General features: G+C 29.2%; 1 protein-coding gene across 4 annotated transcripts in view; it reads left to right on the top strand.

Moving 5' to 3' along the window:
* CysRS-m (cysteine--tRNA ligase-like protein, mitochondrial) overlaps positions 1 to 15,481 on the top strand; it is a 185,809-nt gene that overhangs the window by 161,164 nt on the left and 9,164 nt on the right. For 3 of the 4 annotated variants that reach the window (XM_035370666.2, XM_035370667.2, XM_035370665.2), the window contains exon 15: positions 2,043 to 2,187. In XM_035370666.2, coding sequence (XP_035226557.2) covers positions 2,043 to 2,084 — 42 coding nt within the window. In that variant the 3' untranslated portion in view covers positions 2,085 to 2,187. Of the gene's footprint in view, positions 1 to 2,042; positions 2,188 to 15,481 lie in introns of those variants that run through there. The other variant, XR_015042169.1, reaches the window with a different exon arrangement.

Consider the following 15,481-nt stretch of genomic DNA (forward strand, 5'->3'; position numbering starts at 1 on the left):
GTTCCGAGTTTTTTTTTTTTTTTTTCATTGCTTTTATTTTATCTCTAATGGTAAACAACAATTGTTCTTATAATCCTAAATTTAATTCATTTAATTTTTAGAAAATATCAGCTAAATATGCCAACCATAATTCACTAAATAAAAATTTTTGCAATTCAAATTTTGAATTACAGAGGAAATTTGAATTTCTGATTGAAGTTCAAAAAGACGATTTAAAACTTTGCCTTTGGATAACCACTTTACTTTGAAATGTAACAAAAGCGTTTCGTATTCACTGCCCATCTCTTGGCATAAAATCGTAAATATTCTTGAATTTAAAGCTCGGCTTTTAATAGAATTAACAATTTTCACATCTTGATTTAAAACAATTTTCAGCATTTCAGGGATTGTTTTGGCTACTAAAGCTTCACAATGTATGGAGCAGTGAGTAAATTTAGTTTCAGGTGCGACTTTCTTTATTTGAGAAATCACTCCGAAATGTTTTCCTGTTAAAACCCAAGCTCCGTCACTTGCATACGGCAATGTTCTTATTCCAAGGATTCTCAGAGAGAAAATTGTTAATTACTTTGAAAATTTCACTTGCAAAGCTCTATCATGAAGAGATTCACAAAATAAATACTCTTCAGCAATTTGTTTATCTTCTTCGAAACGTATGTAAATTAATAATTGAACAAAGTTCGTTATATCAGTACTTTCATCCAATTGCAATGCAAAATACTCACTGTCTTTTATTTTTTGAATAAGTGTCTCTTTTTTATGAAATTTGCCATTGCATGAATTCGTCTTCTTACTGTATCATTTGATAACAGAAATATTATTTAGTTCATTACCTGCTTTTTCGTTGAATAATGTTAAAGCGATACCTTTAGCTGCTGGTAATATAAGGTTTTCTCCAGCAGTGTAAGCCTGCCCTGTCTTAGCAATTCTTAGGCTTACCAAATAACTAGCTTCCAAAGCTTTTTCCCTGGAAGTAACAAAACCTTTCATTACTTGTCTACTGTTTTTGAACTCTGATAATTTCCTCGTAAAATACTCTTGAGTTTTATCCTTTAAATTGGCATGCTTAGATTCAAGATGTGGTTTAAGAAATGATGGTTTCATACTTTGATTGGATAATAGTTCACCGCAAACAACACATTGAGGTTGAGAGTCCATTTCATCTCCATTCCAAGTAAATCCAAATGATAAATATCTTTCATTATAGTTTTCTATAAGCAATTTTTCTTTTCAATATTCTGAATGTTAGTAGATTGTCTTGGATCCATCATCTGTAAATCAACATTTTTCCGCTTAGTCAATCCTAGCCCTTTTTTTCCATTTTGAAAAATCTAAGTTTGTTTTATTATCTTTTCACAAATATTTAAACACGTAATATGTTACATGTTCTTCAAAACCAAACGACGATATTCTCAAATTGCCTAGAAAAGTAAGGAATACAAAGCAACAAGAAGACAAAATACCTGCTGTTAGACAGAGCAAAACCACGTAAAAATTATTCTAAATGAATATAAAGTAATATGAGCCTGGAAATAATGACCACATAAAGTGCAGATGTGCTAACAAAACAGTCAACTTTAAAAAAAATTAATGAGATACTGTTATTTTTATAGGAACTTATTTTTATTTCCTATTAAATACAACATCCATTTTTAGTACTCCTTTTAAAAACATTATGACAAATTTTGTTATGTCTATGGCTAATAAAATATTAGCAAAAATTAAAACTAATAAATCTATGAATGGCTATTGAACTTGAGCATAGCTCAGATCGCATAAATTGACGAGTGTTAGTGAAAAAAAAATTGAACAAGATTTGGGGGTACTTAATTTTTACATTTAAAAGTTAAAAATATATTGCTTCTTTGCATACCACTTATTTTTCTCTGGAGTTATTGAGGTTTTGAAATAAAGGGCATTTCTTTAATACTTAAGGTATATCTAGTTTCAGTGCTTCTGATATTTTTAAAAATTGCATGTATAATTTAAAGAAACAGCTGAACATTATTATTATTATTTTTTTTTTTTTTTTTTTTCCCTTTCAGGACAAAAATCAAATCTCTACTTGGTTTCCTTTGATCAAGTGATAAGAATTTTGAAATTCGAAATTGTGTAGAGTTCTCAAAAATCCATTCACCTGCTAAGAAATAATTTGTATGTAAATTGTAGTAAAATTTCTTTTATTATATATATTTGTTTGAATGTATGACTAATGAATTCATAGAAATGTCAAAACTTGAAATTATATAATGTACCCCATCTAAGATGACCAACCATGATTCCAAATAATTTTATCATGTGGAAATGATCATTATAGGAATGATGGTCATTAAGGACACTTATTGTTTTGCACAATAGATTTACTCTGTTCAAGACTTTTGGAGTCTGTTAAGAAAAATATTGAAGTAAAGTTTATTTTATTTGTTATTTCAATAAAATTACACATTAATAATGAAGAAAAGTAGAAAATAATATAGCTAAAGCTATTTAAATCTTGTGAAGTAAAGTGTGTAAATAATGTTTTAAAATATGAATTTGAAATCAATATTAAAAAAATTACAAAAATCTTACAAATTTGTTTAATAATTTCTAAAATATTGAATTTTTATTAAAACATTAATCTAATGAAGTCTGCTTATTTTAGTTCCTGGTTTAGATAATCTATTTTCTAATCAGTATGGATTTCTTAAAATAATCATTTATCTATCATGTTTTGCCAACAACCTTTGGGACAAACTCCCAGTGGCATCTTTGGTAACTTGTAATTTGTTTCTAAATTTAATTCTTTTGTGCTTTGCTTTGTAGATATTTTATTCTGAGGTTAATTACTTAAGATATATTAAATAATAATAAAATCACACACTCAGATATTTGCATTAAAATGTTAAATTTGAAATAAATGCAATTTACTGCAATTATGTCCTAAACAGAAAAGTATCTGTTACCAGCTTCACAGACAAAAAAATGGAAAAAAAAAAAAAAAAAAGTTTAAACAGTTTAGGAATGTGATGAAATATTTAAAGAGCTCTGGGTCATATTCTTCAAATCAACCTATGTAATAAATTACATTATATTGAGAAACAACAGTATTGTTGATAAGAACTTGCTTAGTGACTGTGATACAGAATGTGATTTAATGAACATCCCGAAAAGTGCAGTACATGATAATTTCAAGGAGCTTGACCATATAAACCGTTATGATGTATGGGTACCCCATACTTAAAGGAGCAGAATAAACTTGCTCAAATTTCATCATTTTATTCTTTGCTGGAACAAAATAAAGAAGCTCCGTTTTTGAAAGCTAGTATGAGAAGTGGATACTATATAATAACGTTAAAAGAAAAAGATCCTGGAATAAGCCAAGTTAACTTCTTTTAGTAACACTTAAATGTAGATCCAAAAATGTAATTCTTTGTGTATAATGGGACTAAAAGGAATTATATATTTTAAATTGCCACCACCGAATCACACAATAAATTTAGAAAAATATAGTTCTGTTTTCTGTCATGACAATGCTTGGCCCACATTTCGATGAATGCTAAGTAAAAACTTATTGAAAGTTTCTGGGGTGTTTTATGTTATCCCCCCCCCATATTCATCAAATGCTGTCCTCTCAAATTTTCATTTCTTTAGGTCTTTTCAAAATGTTCTGAACCGCCTGGAGTTTATTTCTTTGAAAATTGTCAAACAGCCCTCAGTAACTTTTCTGTGAATAAATATGTTTTTTTATAAAGAATTTTTCAGCTTTTGGAGTGATCACAAAAAGTCATAGAATAAAATGATGCTTGTGTGAATCAATAAGGTTTGCTTATATTTTTCTACTGCTTCATTTGTATTTGTCATAAAAAAACTGCAGAACTTTCCAGATAATCCACTACGTATACCATTAATGAAAGCATCAAGATTATAAAAAGTGGTTGTTAATCTGACTTTTAAACTATAACATACTTTAAATACTGACAATTAGAATTTTAATTCTGTGTACTTTCTAATTTATATAAATGTTAAGTAAAAATTAATTTTCTGTGTTTTAGGTGACTTTTATATAGATCTTATACAGATGTCCTTTATGTAATCTAAGCAAATTTTTATTTAATATATAATATACCTGCATTTAATAAAAATATTCATAAAAAACTTGAAATGACATCTTGTGTTGAAGATTTAAAATTTAATAAAAACATAAATTGATCCATAATAAAAATGTTGGATGCATTTTGGAGAAAATATTTTATTCTTCCTATGCAGTAAGCAGATATATGAAATAAAAGTTTTTTTTTTGGCATGAATAAATGCCATGAATTTGAAATATACCTGAAAGATTAATGAAAAATAACATGAATTGTTTTAATACTCTGAAAATTTACTGATGTAATTTTACAGAGCAAGTGTTTTATCTTTTCACCAAGGAGCTAGCAAATGCTCAAAACCAAACTTTTAATACCGCCATCTCTTGTGAAAATATAAAGAAAATCTAATTGTAAATGAAGAGTGAATATTCAAAATGTCATAAAAAGTTCTTTATCGTAGAATCATGTCTTGATAACTTTAAGGACCAGAATTATTTATTAAAATGAAAAGGATTTTTGGTTGTAGAAGACTTTAAAAAAATTCAGTTTGTTGGAATTTTCTTCCCTTTTTAAAATATTAGTAATTAAATTTTAGATGAATTGTGTATGAATTCCTATTGTCAAATCTTGATCCCCCCCCACACACACACACCTCATGAAGCGTGCAACAGTTTCAAAAGATTTGGAGCCTTAACTCATCAGCCAAGACATAATACTATCTGATTACTCTTTGTTCTGTCTCTACGGCAATTTCAAACATATTAAGTTTCTTTTTTTTTTTTTTTTGGTAATGGTAGCAACAGCCTAGTTTACCAGTAGGAACAGTTCATGGGCAATGGCAGTCACTACATTAGTGACTAACTATTAGTCCTTACAATGTGATTTGACTTCAGAGTGTCCCTGTTAAAACAGCAAAGCTTTTGAAATGATTTAATACATTGATACAATCAAAAGTCTTTAATCCGGACTCGACGGGACTTCGGCGATTCCGGATAATAAATCATCAGTTTAAATCTGGTAAAATAACATGCAGAAATTATAAAATTAAAAATATGAAACCATAATTTATGAAATAAAGAGCAATTATGATCTAAAGGGTATAAAAATTTACAAAAAAAAAAGCTTAATATTTATTTGTTTACTTTATTAAGCATTTCTTTCAACACGCGCATGCATAAAGCATACATTACGCATAGTCGAAATTAGAAAATTGCAACCAGAAAACTATTTGATGTGTATTCATGATATTTATAATGACGAGGAATTTGATTTAAATCATATCAAAGATGGAGTACATCGAGATGAAATACTACATTTAGTAAGGAATTATAAGTTTAATAAAATAAAAACGTCTGCTCTGATGATAAGGATAGTGCTGACAGATCAACTTCCAGTTCATTGCGCGCCGCGGCGTCCCCCCCCCCTACACACACACACAGAGCAGCGTGAAATTGATAAACAGATTTCGGAATGGTTAGAGAAACAAAGGATATGCCTTTATCCATTTTTTGCAGCAATTCCACTTTTTGTTTGATGGACATCAAAACATGCTTTCGCTTTGTTAGAGGCTTTGGCAGCTCCGGAATCGGAAATTCTTTTTGACATAATCGAAAGTTCAAGCTTACTTTTATAAAATTGCTCTAACAGTCTGCAAAAAATAATGAGCCGGATCCAATGAGAAGATTAAGGAATAATGCAATCTGCAACATTAACTGAAATAGATAATTAGATAATTTTAGCTTAGCTTATACTGCCCGTTATACATTAAATGCGCCTGCATAAACATATTACGCGCATGCATGAACGCATTATGCGTTGACGCATGCGCAGAAAGTTTGTAGCTTTGAGGTCCGGATTATAGATCATTCCGGATTTAAGACTTTTGACTGTATAAGGATTTAAACACTTATAGGATCTAGAGGCCCAGCTGCAACATCTGTGGGCTAATGTGCTACAGAAAACTGTATGAAACTTATATGCTTGAACACATCTGAATTTGCATCCAGACTATAGGCAGCCCAGTAGGATACTAAAACTCCTTTTAAATTGTACAGATTTTTTCAAACATATCTTTTCACTCTAAAATTGTTAAAATTGTAATCACTTGCATATATTAACATTATGCTCACCTATACAAAACTTCATTTCTGGGAATGTCTCTACCAATGAGTATGATGAATAAAATGAATTTCAGTTATTTATGTAAATACAATTTAAACACATTCGCAATTTAATACCTAGATCCAAATAAAAATTTAAATGTTGAAAATTTTCTTATAATTCTTTTCAAAATACCTTAATTATAGTCTGGGGTAAAACACTGATATGCGTAGTGTTTGAAAATGATGGGCCACAGACTTTATTTCCATAGATACTGATCATGGACATGTACATCTAGTTATACCTGTTTTAAGTTGTATTCAAGTTTTTCAAAATGAGGTAGAGAATTCTGTGAAAACAATTTCAACATTTTAAGTTGGAGGGTTCTTATATATAAAATCTAAATTTCTTATAGCATTCCCACCAAGCAAAAATTCCGGTTTGTAAAATATTCATACTGTAATAAGTTTAATAAAAAATATTCTATGTCTTTTGTAGGACTTTCGCAAAGCAAAATATTCTGCAGTTATTTACTTCGGAATTTGAAATGACTTAATTTAAAATTTAAAAATTTCATAAGAAGCTATATTTTTGAGGCAGTAATTAAATCTTTGAATATGTTCAATATAGGTTGAGCCTTTCCTGTAATGATAACCAATGCTCATCACAATGGAGAACATTAAATATGTATATAAAGCAAAAAAGTTAATTTGTATTTAAAATTGTTGTCTAAAAAGTTAAATCTTGGGAGAACAAATTTAATAATTATTGTAATATGAAACTATTAAATAAAAATGTTACCTAATTAAATAGTTTTAAAATTATACAGAATATATGCATTCATAGAATTTGCCATTAGATTATTAATCAAGGTAAAGTGAGCTTATCTTGGGCTTGGCTTTCTAACTGAGTATACATTGGAATTACAAGTGACTAACAAATCCTACTCATTAATTAGTTAATAATACATCAGATAAATGAATACTTTTGATTTAATTAGGATACATTATAGTAACTAAGAACAAATAACTGCAAGACAAATCTGTATTGTTTAACAGTTCTAAGCATCTCCATTCCAAAGAGCTAGTAAGCATAGAAGTGGTATATTGTAAACCTCCTTCTATTGATTTAGGAGTTTTGTAGGGTTGGATATTGCAACATCCTCTTGCCCAGAAAAAGTTAAGCATACATTTCTTTCAAATCAATAGAGTTATAATGGTTCAGGTGTTTCACAATTCTTTTGGAGTGGCATTCATTTGGCATTCTCATCCTACACACATACAATTTTCCTTTCTCTTCCTGGATGCACTATAATAATCCTGAGTTAGAAATAATCTCCACTGTATGCCAGCACCACAGAGTTCTTGATTTCTTGCACTGATTTAGAGCATGTCAAATTATGAGCCATGATGTAATTTATTAGTTTATTCTTTGAAATTTATTTAGTATTTTCTGGTGATAAAGATGCCCAGGATACAAAAGATTCTGGTTCCTAAATCATTTTGCTTTTCCAGATCTTTGACCTATCATGTGTATAGATAAATAAAAAATTTGGAGTTTACTTCTAGTTTTAGGATTGTCTTTAACTTCTCTATACCAGTGCTGCTTCTCCACACATGATCTCCAGGCAAGTTTTTGTGAACTGTACTAGCTTTTTCCTTAACTCTTTCCATCAGCCACTCTTCCAACAATTAATGCACACTTTATTCCATGTCTTCTGAAATAATCTAAGGCTTCAGCCACAACTGTGGTTAACTGATGTAGTTTGAGGTCTTTATCAGTTTTCTTTAATGTTTAAGTAGTGTCTGAATAGTATACGTATTTGCAAATCCCAAATCTAGAAATGAATCTTCTAGTGCAAAGAGGAACTTAGAAGTTGTCACTGCATAGGTAAATAATGCAATATACACCTTCTCTCTATTTACTTTGAAAGGCATAGCTTTCCTAATCTGGCTTGGTGAGAGGAGAGTCATAGCGTTGTTTTCATTCATTGACATACCTGCAGCTTTCTTTGTCTCTCTTTGACAATCCATAGAGTACCTGTAACTTGTGTAAGCATTTCTGCTATTCCTCCATATCCTCCATTCTTTTTTAGATCTTCAGTTTGAAGTTTTTTTTTTTTTTTTTTTTTAAGAACTCTTTAGATTTTCTTTACTGTAGTTTCAGATTTAATATGTCCGACTACTTCTGTTGTTGATATTCACAAAACTTAAAATACAAGCTGTAACACAAATGATATTTCTTTAACTGCTGTATTTTTGTAAAACAAAAATAATGCTTCTTACTTTGGCAACTTCATTACCTCTTTACTCTATCAGCTTCTTTACTTGAAACCTTTATTTCATAATTTGGCTACTTTCAGTATTCATCAATTAATAACATAAATCCATGTTATAAGAAATTATTTTTTCTCCGTTTTCATTCCCTTGGTTAATATGTCGGATTTTCTTCTCCAAGACAGTAATTTTAAGTATCACATTTTTAATGTTTCCATTACTCGGTGTTAAATGAATAATTTCCACCTTTCTAAACCACTCTTCATTTAATGTAACACTGCACAAGAATTTCTAAACTATACACTGATCTTAAACTTCTTTGATTGCTTTCTTACATTCAAAGTTTGTTTCAATGAGTGTTGTCATCATTTCCAGTTTGATAATGGCATTTCCTCTTCCCCAAGGCTTTCTTATTTTAGATAAAACTATTTCACCATCCTTTATGATATATTTCAAATATATCACTGTTCTGTATACATTTTGGCTTGTGTCAGTAAAATGTGCATTTGAATATCTTTTAATTCAGCTTTACTATTCTTCAGTAAATAGTGATGCCAAATTTTCTCACTGTTCATTAGATTTTTAAAAGTTTGATGGCAGTAGGTCATCCCAGGATATGCTGATGTAGAGCTCTTTAAAGTCCAATGAGATCATAAATTTTTCTAATTAAAACACCCCTCTTTTTAATTTGCTTTGTTTTCTTTTTAGCTTGAGTTAGATCTTGCAGTTGTATCTCTGTTGTTAAAAAAATTTTCCTAATAATTTTATTTACATCTCAGTGTCTTCTGTTTTCAGTTTCTATATTTCCTCATTTCCATATTCATTTAAAACTTTATTGTGGATTTGTACAATTTGTCTTTTATTTTACACATTGAAACTGATGGCTGTGGTTCATCACAGACAATTTTAGCTTCATTTTTGTCTTCATATCACCTAACAGATCATCTACATATATGCTTCGGTTCAGGAGTTTAATTGCCTTCTAATTTCTTTCTTCAAAAATATTTCTCAGTTTCATCCTTAATCTGAGATATGATATTCACAGTGTTCAGAGCTCATGCTTGGCAGAAACAGTCGTCCTTCCATTTGTAGCCCTTCCCAATTGAGTCTCAGTGACAACGAAAGACCTGAAAAATCTTTGTGTTCCCTCCCCTCTAAACAAACTTTCTTCTGATAAAAATCTAATCTGATTAATAATGCAACTTTCTTATTGGATACATTTATTTTTTACACAAACAAATTTCTGCTATTTCATTAGCATGTTAAAGGATATTTTGCTTGGTATAAGGCCGGTCCCTAAGGATCAACGTGACATTTAAAATGTCAAGTTTCCATGAATGTTTTGCTAGTGGCTTGGATCATTGAGACTGTTAGATTTTTATAAAGACAAGCAAACCCTTTTTTTATGTCATCAGTTTATCTTTCCCAAATAAATGCATACTGTTTTTTTTTTTTTTTTTTTTTTTTTTTTTAACCAGACACATCTAACTTATATATATATAATCATAAAAATTTAATATGCATTGCCTTCAATCATCCAGTACACGATGCAATTTCTTGATTATTTTTTATTTACTTTCAAGCATAGCACATGCTTATTGCAACAATACATTGATATTCTTAAGCAGAGAAATTTCTCACTATAGAAATAACAAGTGCCCTTTACAGCTTGAGGTGTGATCTTATTACGGATTTATTGCTGACTTTAGTTTCACACGCAACTATGTTATACCAGTTCTGTCATGTTAAACAGCTGATTGTACTCCATCATTTCACTAAATGCCCCTTTTTTTAGGTGAAAGCATTTTTTGTAACATCTCGAAATCTCCTTTCTCGGTTATATATTTATTGCAATTATTGGAAAAATATTTTAATTTCTAACAAAAATACAGTATCCTTCAACTGCACTTAAGGCTAAAATGGAAGTTTTCTTTCTACCTTTTTCTTCACGAGAATCTTTCAGTTTCCAAACATTGCATTTAGACCATTTTTCCCCCCTATAGTCTGTTATTCCAGAATAGGCACTTCAAAGCCATTTTTTTCCCTCATAACCATAGCAATGACTGCTTTGGGGAAAAGTTTGAATCCTCAAATTTGTTAAATCCCCTAATTCTGTGAGTTCAGTGATGATGACATTCATTATGATCATATATTAGGGAAGGGTCGCTATGACCTTAAAGTGCCTATTTTAGAGTAACAGAGTATAGTGGGGGTTGGATTTTTGCTTGAGTGCTTCTTTCGCATCAAAAATAACTTTTTCTGTCTACTTTCTGTATTGCTCTTAGAATATTAATTGCTTTTGAAACTTCCAGTCTCATCTAATTCACATTTTCTAGTAATTTCTAGAACAATATCTCTAGGTATTTGATTAATATAATACACAACAAAGGTTTATAACTTTCTGAATTAATATTTAACTCACCTGAATTGCAGATTTTTGCCTGACAGGTATCTAATAAGTTTCTGAGCAAACAGCTGCACAATGCTTTCTTAACAGATATTAGATACAGCAGCTTGAGAATTAACAACTAAAGCCTTGTTCTCAAATCTATCATTTAGCCCATTTAATGAATCATAATAATTATATAAGCGAAACTTTCTTGTTCAAAAAAGTTATTTTCTATAATTTCGTTATAATTTATATTTTAGGAAGCATAAATCTTTTGACTGCATTTGCAGAAAACTAGTTAAATATGAATGTAATTTAACTGATATTATTTTCTATGAATGGTGGGTTCAAACTGTCCAACCTAAAAATCTCTGCCAATCAATGAAATCATTACCGATTTTTTTTTGTTTTTTTTTTTTTTTTGTTTTGTTTGTTGTTATTAAACTGCATAGTTTTTACAGAACATTAGTTCTTTATGATGAAGTCGTAGGTGAAATGATTAATTTGCATGTGCACATGATCTTTTGTGTGTGTGTATGTGTGACAGTTCACTTCATAATTTAAAGTTTTATTTTCTTAAAATTTGTGATTTCTATTTAACAGTTTAAATTTTATTTGTTGTAACAGTTCTTCCAACTTTCCTTCTTCTGTGCTGTTTTTTTAAAGTTTTTGCTTCGAAATTAATTTTACAACAGATTTTTGCTATACTTTGGCTATTTCCATTTAAGCTCCAGTTCTAATCTCTCAAATTAAATTGATGTTTTCATTTAACGAAGTCCTTTTTTAATTTTACACTAAAGATACGAAGTTAGAAACATAAATAATTCTTTAAATTCAATGGCATCCTTATTTGAGTACCATATACCCCCCCCCAAAAAAAAGAACTGCTTGGCTTAATTTAGACCATCCATCCTTTTATTGAGCGTCTAAAATGAGTGCATCACAAATTCTCCTCACCAAATAGCATATCAGATAAATAAATTTATAAAATTTAACCTTTTGAAGACGGGATGGCCATTATAGTGGCCATAGAGTTCTCTCTTTGAAAAGATGGGGTTGTCCACTTTAGTGGCCATGTTTTTTTCCCCCATTTTCCAGGCTGAAAAGTGGGGTGAAATGTCAAATTTGACGTTTTAACCACTTATCTCTTTCAAAGGTCTTCCTTTTGCGACATAGATGTACCCCTCTGAGAAACCATTAAACTACACACAAGAATCTTTGTTGCAAATAGGAGGTGATTTCTTAAAGGGGGGAAAACATTTGGTTCAAGATTCCCCATCCTTTGGTAGCTTTTACTGCTACCAAAGCCCTGGCCTCAAAAGGTTAATTTAGAGAAATATTTACATTATAATATACAACTAGCAACTGCATGACATTAATTTTTTTTCAAATGTCTCCACCCCAAAACACGAGTTTTAAAGCTGCAGCAATATTGGTACTATTTAATGTAATAAAAAAAGGGTGCACTTTGTAAGAATTAGATCTACACAGTTGTTTTGCTAATAATTTTGATTTAACTTCAAGATATCATTAATATTCTATGTGGTTTAAAAATTACTTTTTAACAATTTCTTTATTGTAAATATATTACATCTTGCAACCAATCCTTTAATATAAACTGTTGGACTAACTTTAGCAACGAGGGTACTCTCTGGTGAGTAGAAAGAGAAATACTTCAGTAAAAGCCAAGTGATGAGCCTGATAGGTTGTTTCAGACTCTTGCTCTGTAATTTTCTTAAGTTAAATGTGATGTCTGTGTGTAACTTAAACCTTAATAAATTATTGTTACACTGTAAAGGACTCTTTTATGGCGCCATCCTTAATGATTTCCCTTATAATCTGTAATAAAAATTTACAACTAAATATGATCAATTTGAATACAAAACAAATTCTACTTGATAACAAGTACTATTTTTATAGATTAACACACAAATCATATTGCCAATAGTATGAACACATTTTATTATCAATATTTTATTGTTTGATACATCATCTCTAACACCCAATCATGATTAATCCCTTAGGGTTTTGAATCAGTGCTGAATTTTGCAAATTTGACTAAGTAGCTAGGAAACGAATTTTTATATAAAATTTGATCCCAATAACAAAAAACTGAGCACTTCTGATTTAGATTTATAAAACTGCTTGATTTTTCAGCATTAAAACAAAAGACAAAGTCTGTTAGTGCACAGCACTTTTATTTATCTAAATGCAAAACATGTACAAAAAAAGGGGTAACCATTTAGAAAAAATTACATACAAATTTAGTGCTATCCATATTGCAGTACAGACTTAAATTAAGCTCAGTATCCTTTTCTCTCTTTGAATTACCACTGAATAATAAAACCAGATATCTGTCTATTACAACTATGTTTATTAAAACATAGAAATACAAAATGAAATCAATTGCTTTTAACACATTTAGACTTTAGTTATTTAGTTTCTTTAAATAGAAAGTTGAGATACATTTATATTTCTAACCATTCAAAGAGCTTAAACAATTCTATATATGAAATATTATATAGAAATTCATCTTTATTAATAGTATTTAAAGGATTATTAAGTACTTTATAACAAAACTTTAGTGATTACAGATTTAAAATAGCACATTATATTACTATTTAATACATGATTTTCAAAAATTTCCTAAGCTTTATCAAACTACAGCTAATACATTTAGTCTTAGATATTTTAATATGAAAACATTTTACATCATAATACACAATTTTGAAAAGCAAAATTATGTTAAAAGTTCTGGTATATATCAACTACATAAAAAATTATTTTAGAAAAATACTATTTTGTGTTCTATTTTAACAATATTGAAGATGTAAATATTTGTAATTGGGTTTTCTGCAATATTAAAATGTATACGTATCTAAAATATAACTTCATTACAGAAACCAGTTTTTCTACAAACTTACTCAATTTGTTTTACAAGGGGAAGTGGGGGCAAATCAAAATGGTACTCCACACTTCCAGCCTGAGCAAAAATCAAGATACAATGCAATATGCACCTCATTCTTCTCGTGAACTCAATTCTCTAATGTGAATCCTAGTTCTAGTCTTTTAAAATGCATATTAATAATTTTCAGGATTTGTTATATAATTATTTACTATATTTAGTATGCACAGTTAAAAGTACTTTTCGTATTTAGATCTCTAATAACGTACCTCAAATAAAAATTCATTTAATATTCCATATATTGATGAACATAATTACTAAATATATACTGATAATAATTTTCCTGTCAAGGTTTTACAATGAAGAAATCTAAAAATATTTTATATATATATATATAAAATATTTATATATATATAAAAACCCTATATAATATATATATATATATATATATATATATTATAGGGTTTTTATTTTCTACAAAAAATTAAAGGATTAGTCAGCTTTTCTGATAAAATATGTATTAGGTCAACTGAAACATTCTGCTGTTCCCCTTCCCTTTTAATGATAAATACAAATGAAGTACAAAACCATAAGAATCTTTCATTGAATTGCAAAATACCATTTTATTCTGACTTTCTGCCATCTCTCAGTAAGTCAGAAAATTCTTAAAAAAAAAAAAAAAAAAAAAAAAAAAAAATTAGATTTACTCCTAAAGAAATTCTGGATGTACTGTGGCACAGTCTCTCAAGAAGTAGGCCATTCAGAGAATTTTGAAGTGACCTGAACAGTTAAAAATCTGAGAAGGCAAGGTCTAGCGCATGTGGAGGTGGGGATACAACACATCTTACCCATTTCAATAAGTCTTCTGATATTTATCAATATGTGCAGTTGGGCATAGTCATGATGGAAGACACCTTGAAGATTGGTCGGTTCTGATAACTTCACTTCGATTTCTGCTTTTAAAACTGCCATTTGGGAACAGTATTTTTTTTTTTTTTTTTAATTTATTGTTTGATGCAGTAGCAACAATTCATAACATATAGTTCCTTTATATATATATACAATTTTTTGGAATGCAGTACCCCACTCAATGTTAATAAAGAAGCTTCTTTCAACTTACCCATAATCTTTTTTCTAAAATTATTGTATAGAACCATTCTCAGTAATGAGCCTTTAAAAAAAAAAAAAAAAAAAAAAAAAAAAAAAAAAAAAAAAAAAAAATTTTTTTTTTTTTCCAGCAAAGAATCACAATTTGAGCAAGCATATTCTGTTCTTCATAGAACATAGCAGCTTACATACAAAATCTTCTTCAGATGATCACATACTGTATGTTTTGGAATATTTATTCTATCTGATGATTCATTAACTGTATAATGTGGATTTTCAATGATAGTATTCTTAATAAATTCTTGTTTACTGACGATCGTAATCAACACCAGTCATCTTCGATGCTGATTCCCACACTTCACACATCACCTTCGAGCTATGTCATAAAAAACAGTACTTTGTCCATATATAGCAAAATTTTATAAGTAGTCTGACATTTTTTTTCCTTTAAGAAAAAAAAAAAAAAAAAAAAAAAAAAAAAAGAACATAATATGATGAAAATGGACTTCTAGATTCTCCATTCTAAAGCACTGCACTGAAACAAAAAATACCGTAGCATATGCTAAAATTGTGCACCGTAAGTAGAAAAGACAAAATTTAAACATTTGCTTTGACAGCAGTAAAAATATTAGAAGAA

Source organism: Stegodyphus dumicola, chromosome 7, assembly GCF_044657685.1.
Source record: "Stegodyphus dumicola isolate Sdum_Otavi_A_Nest chromosome 7, ASM4465768v1".
NCBI classification, from domain to species: Eukaryota; Metazoa; Arthropoda; class Arachnida; order Araneae; family Eresidae; genus Stegodyphus; species Stegodyphus dumicola.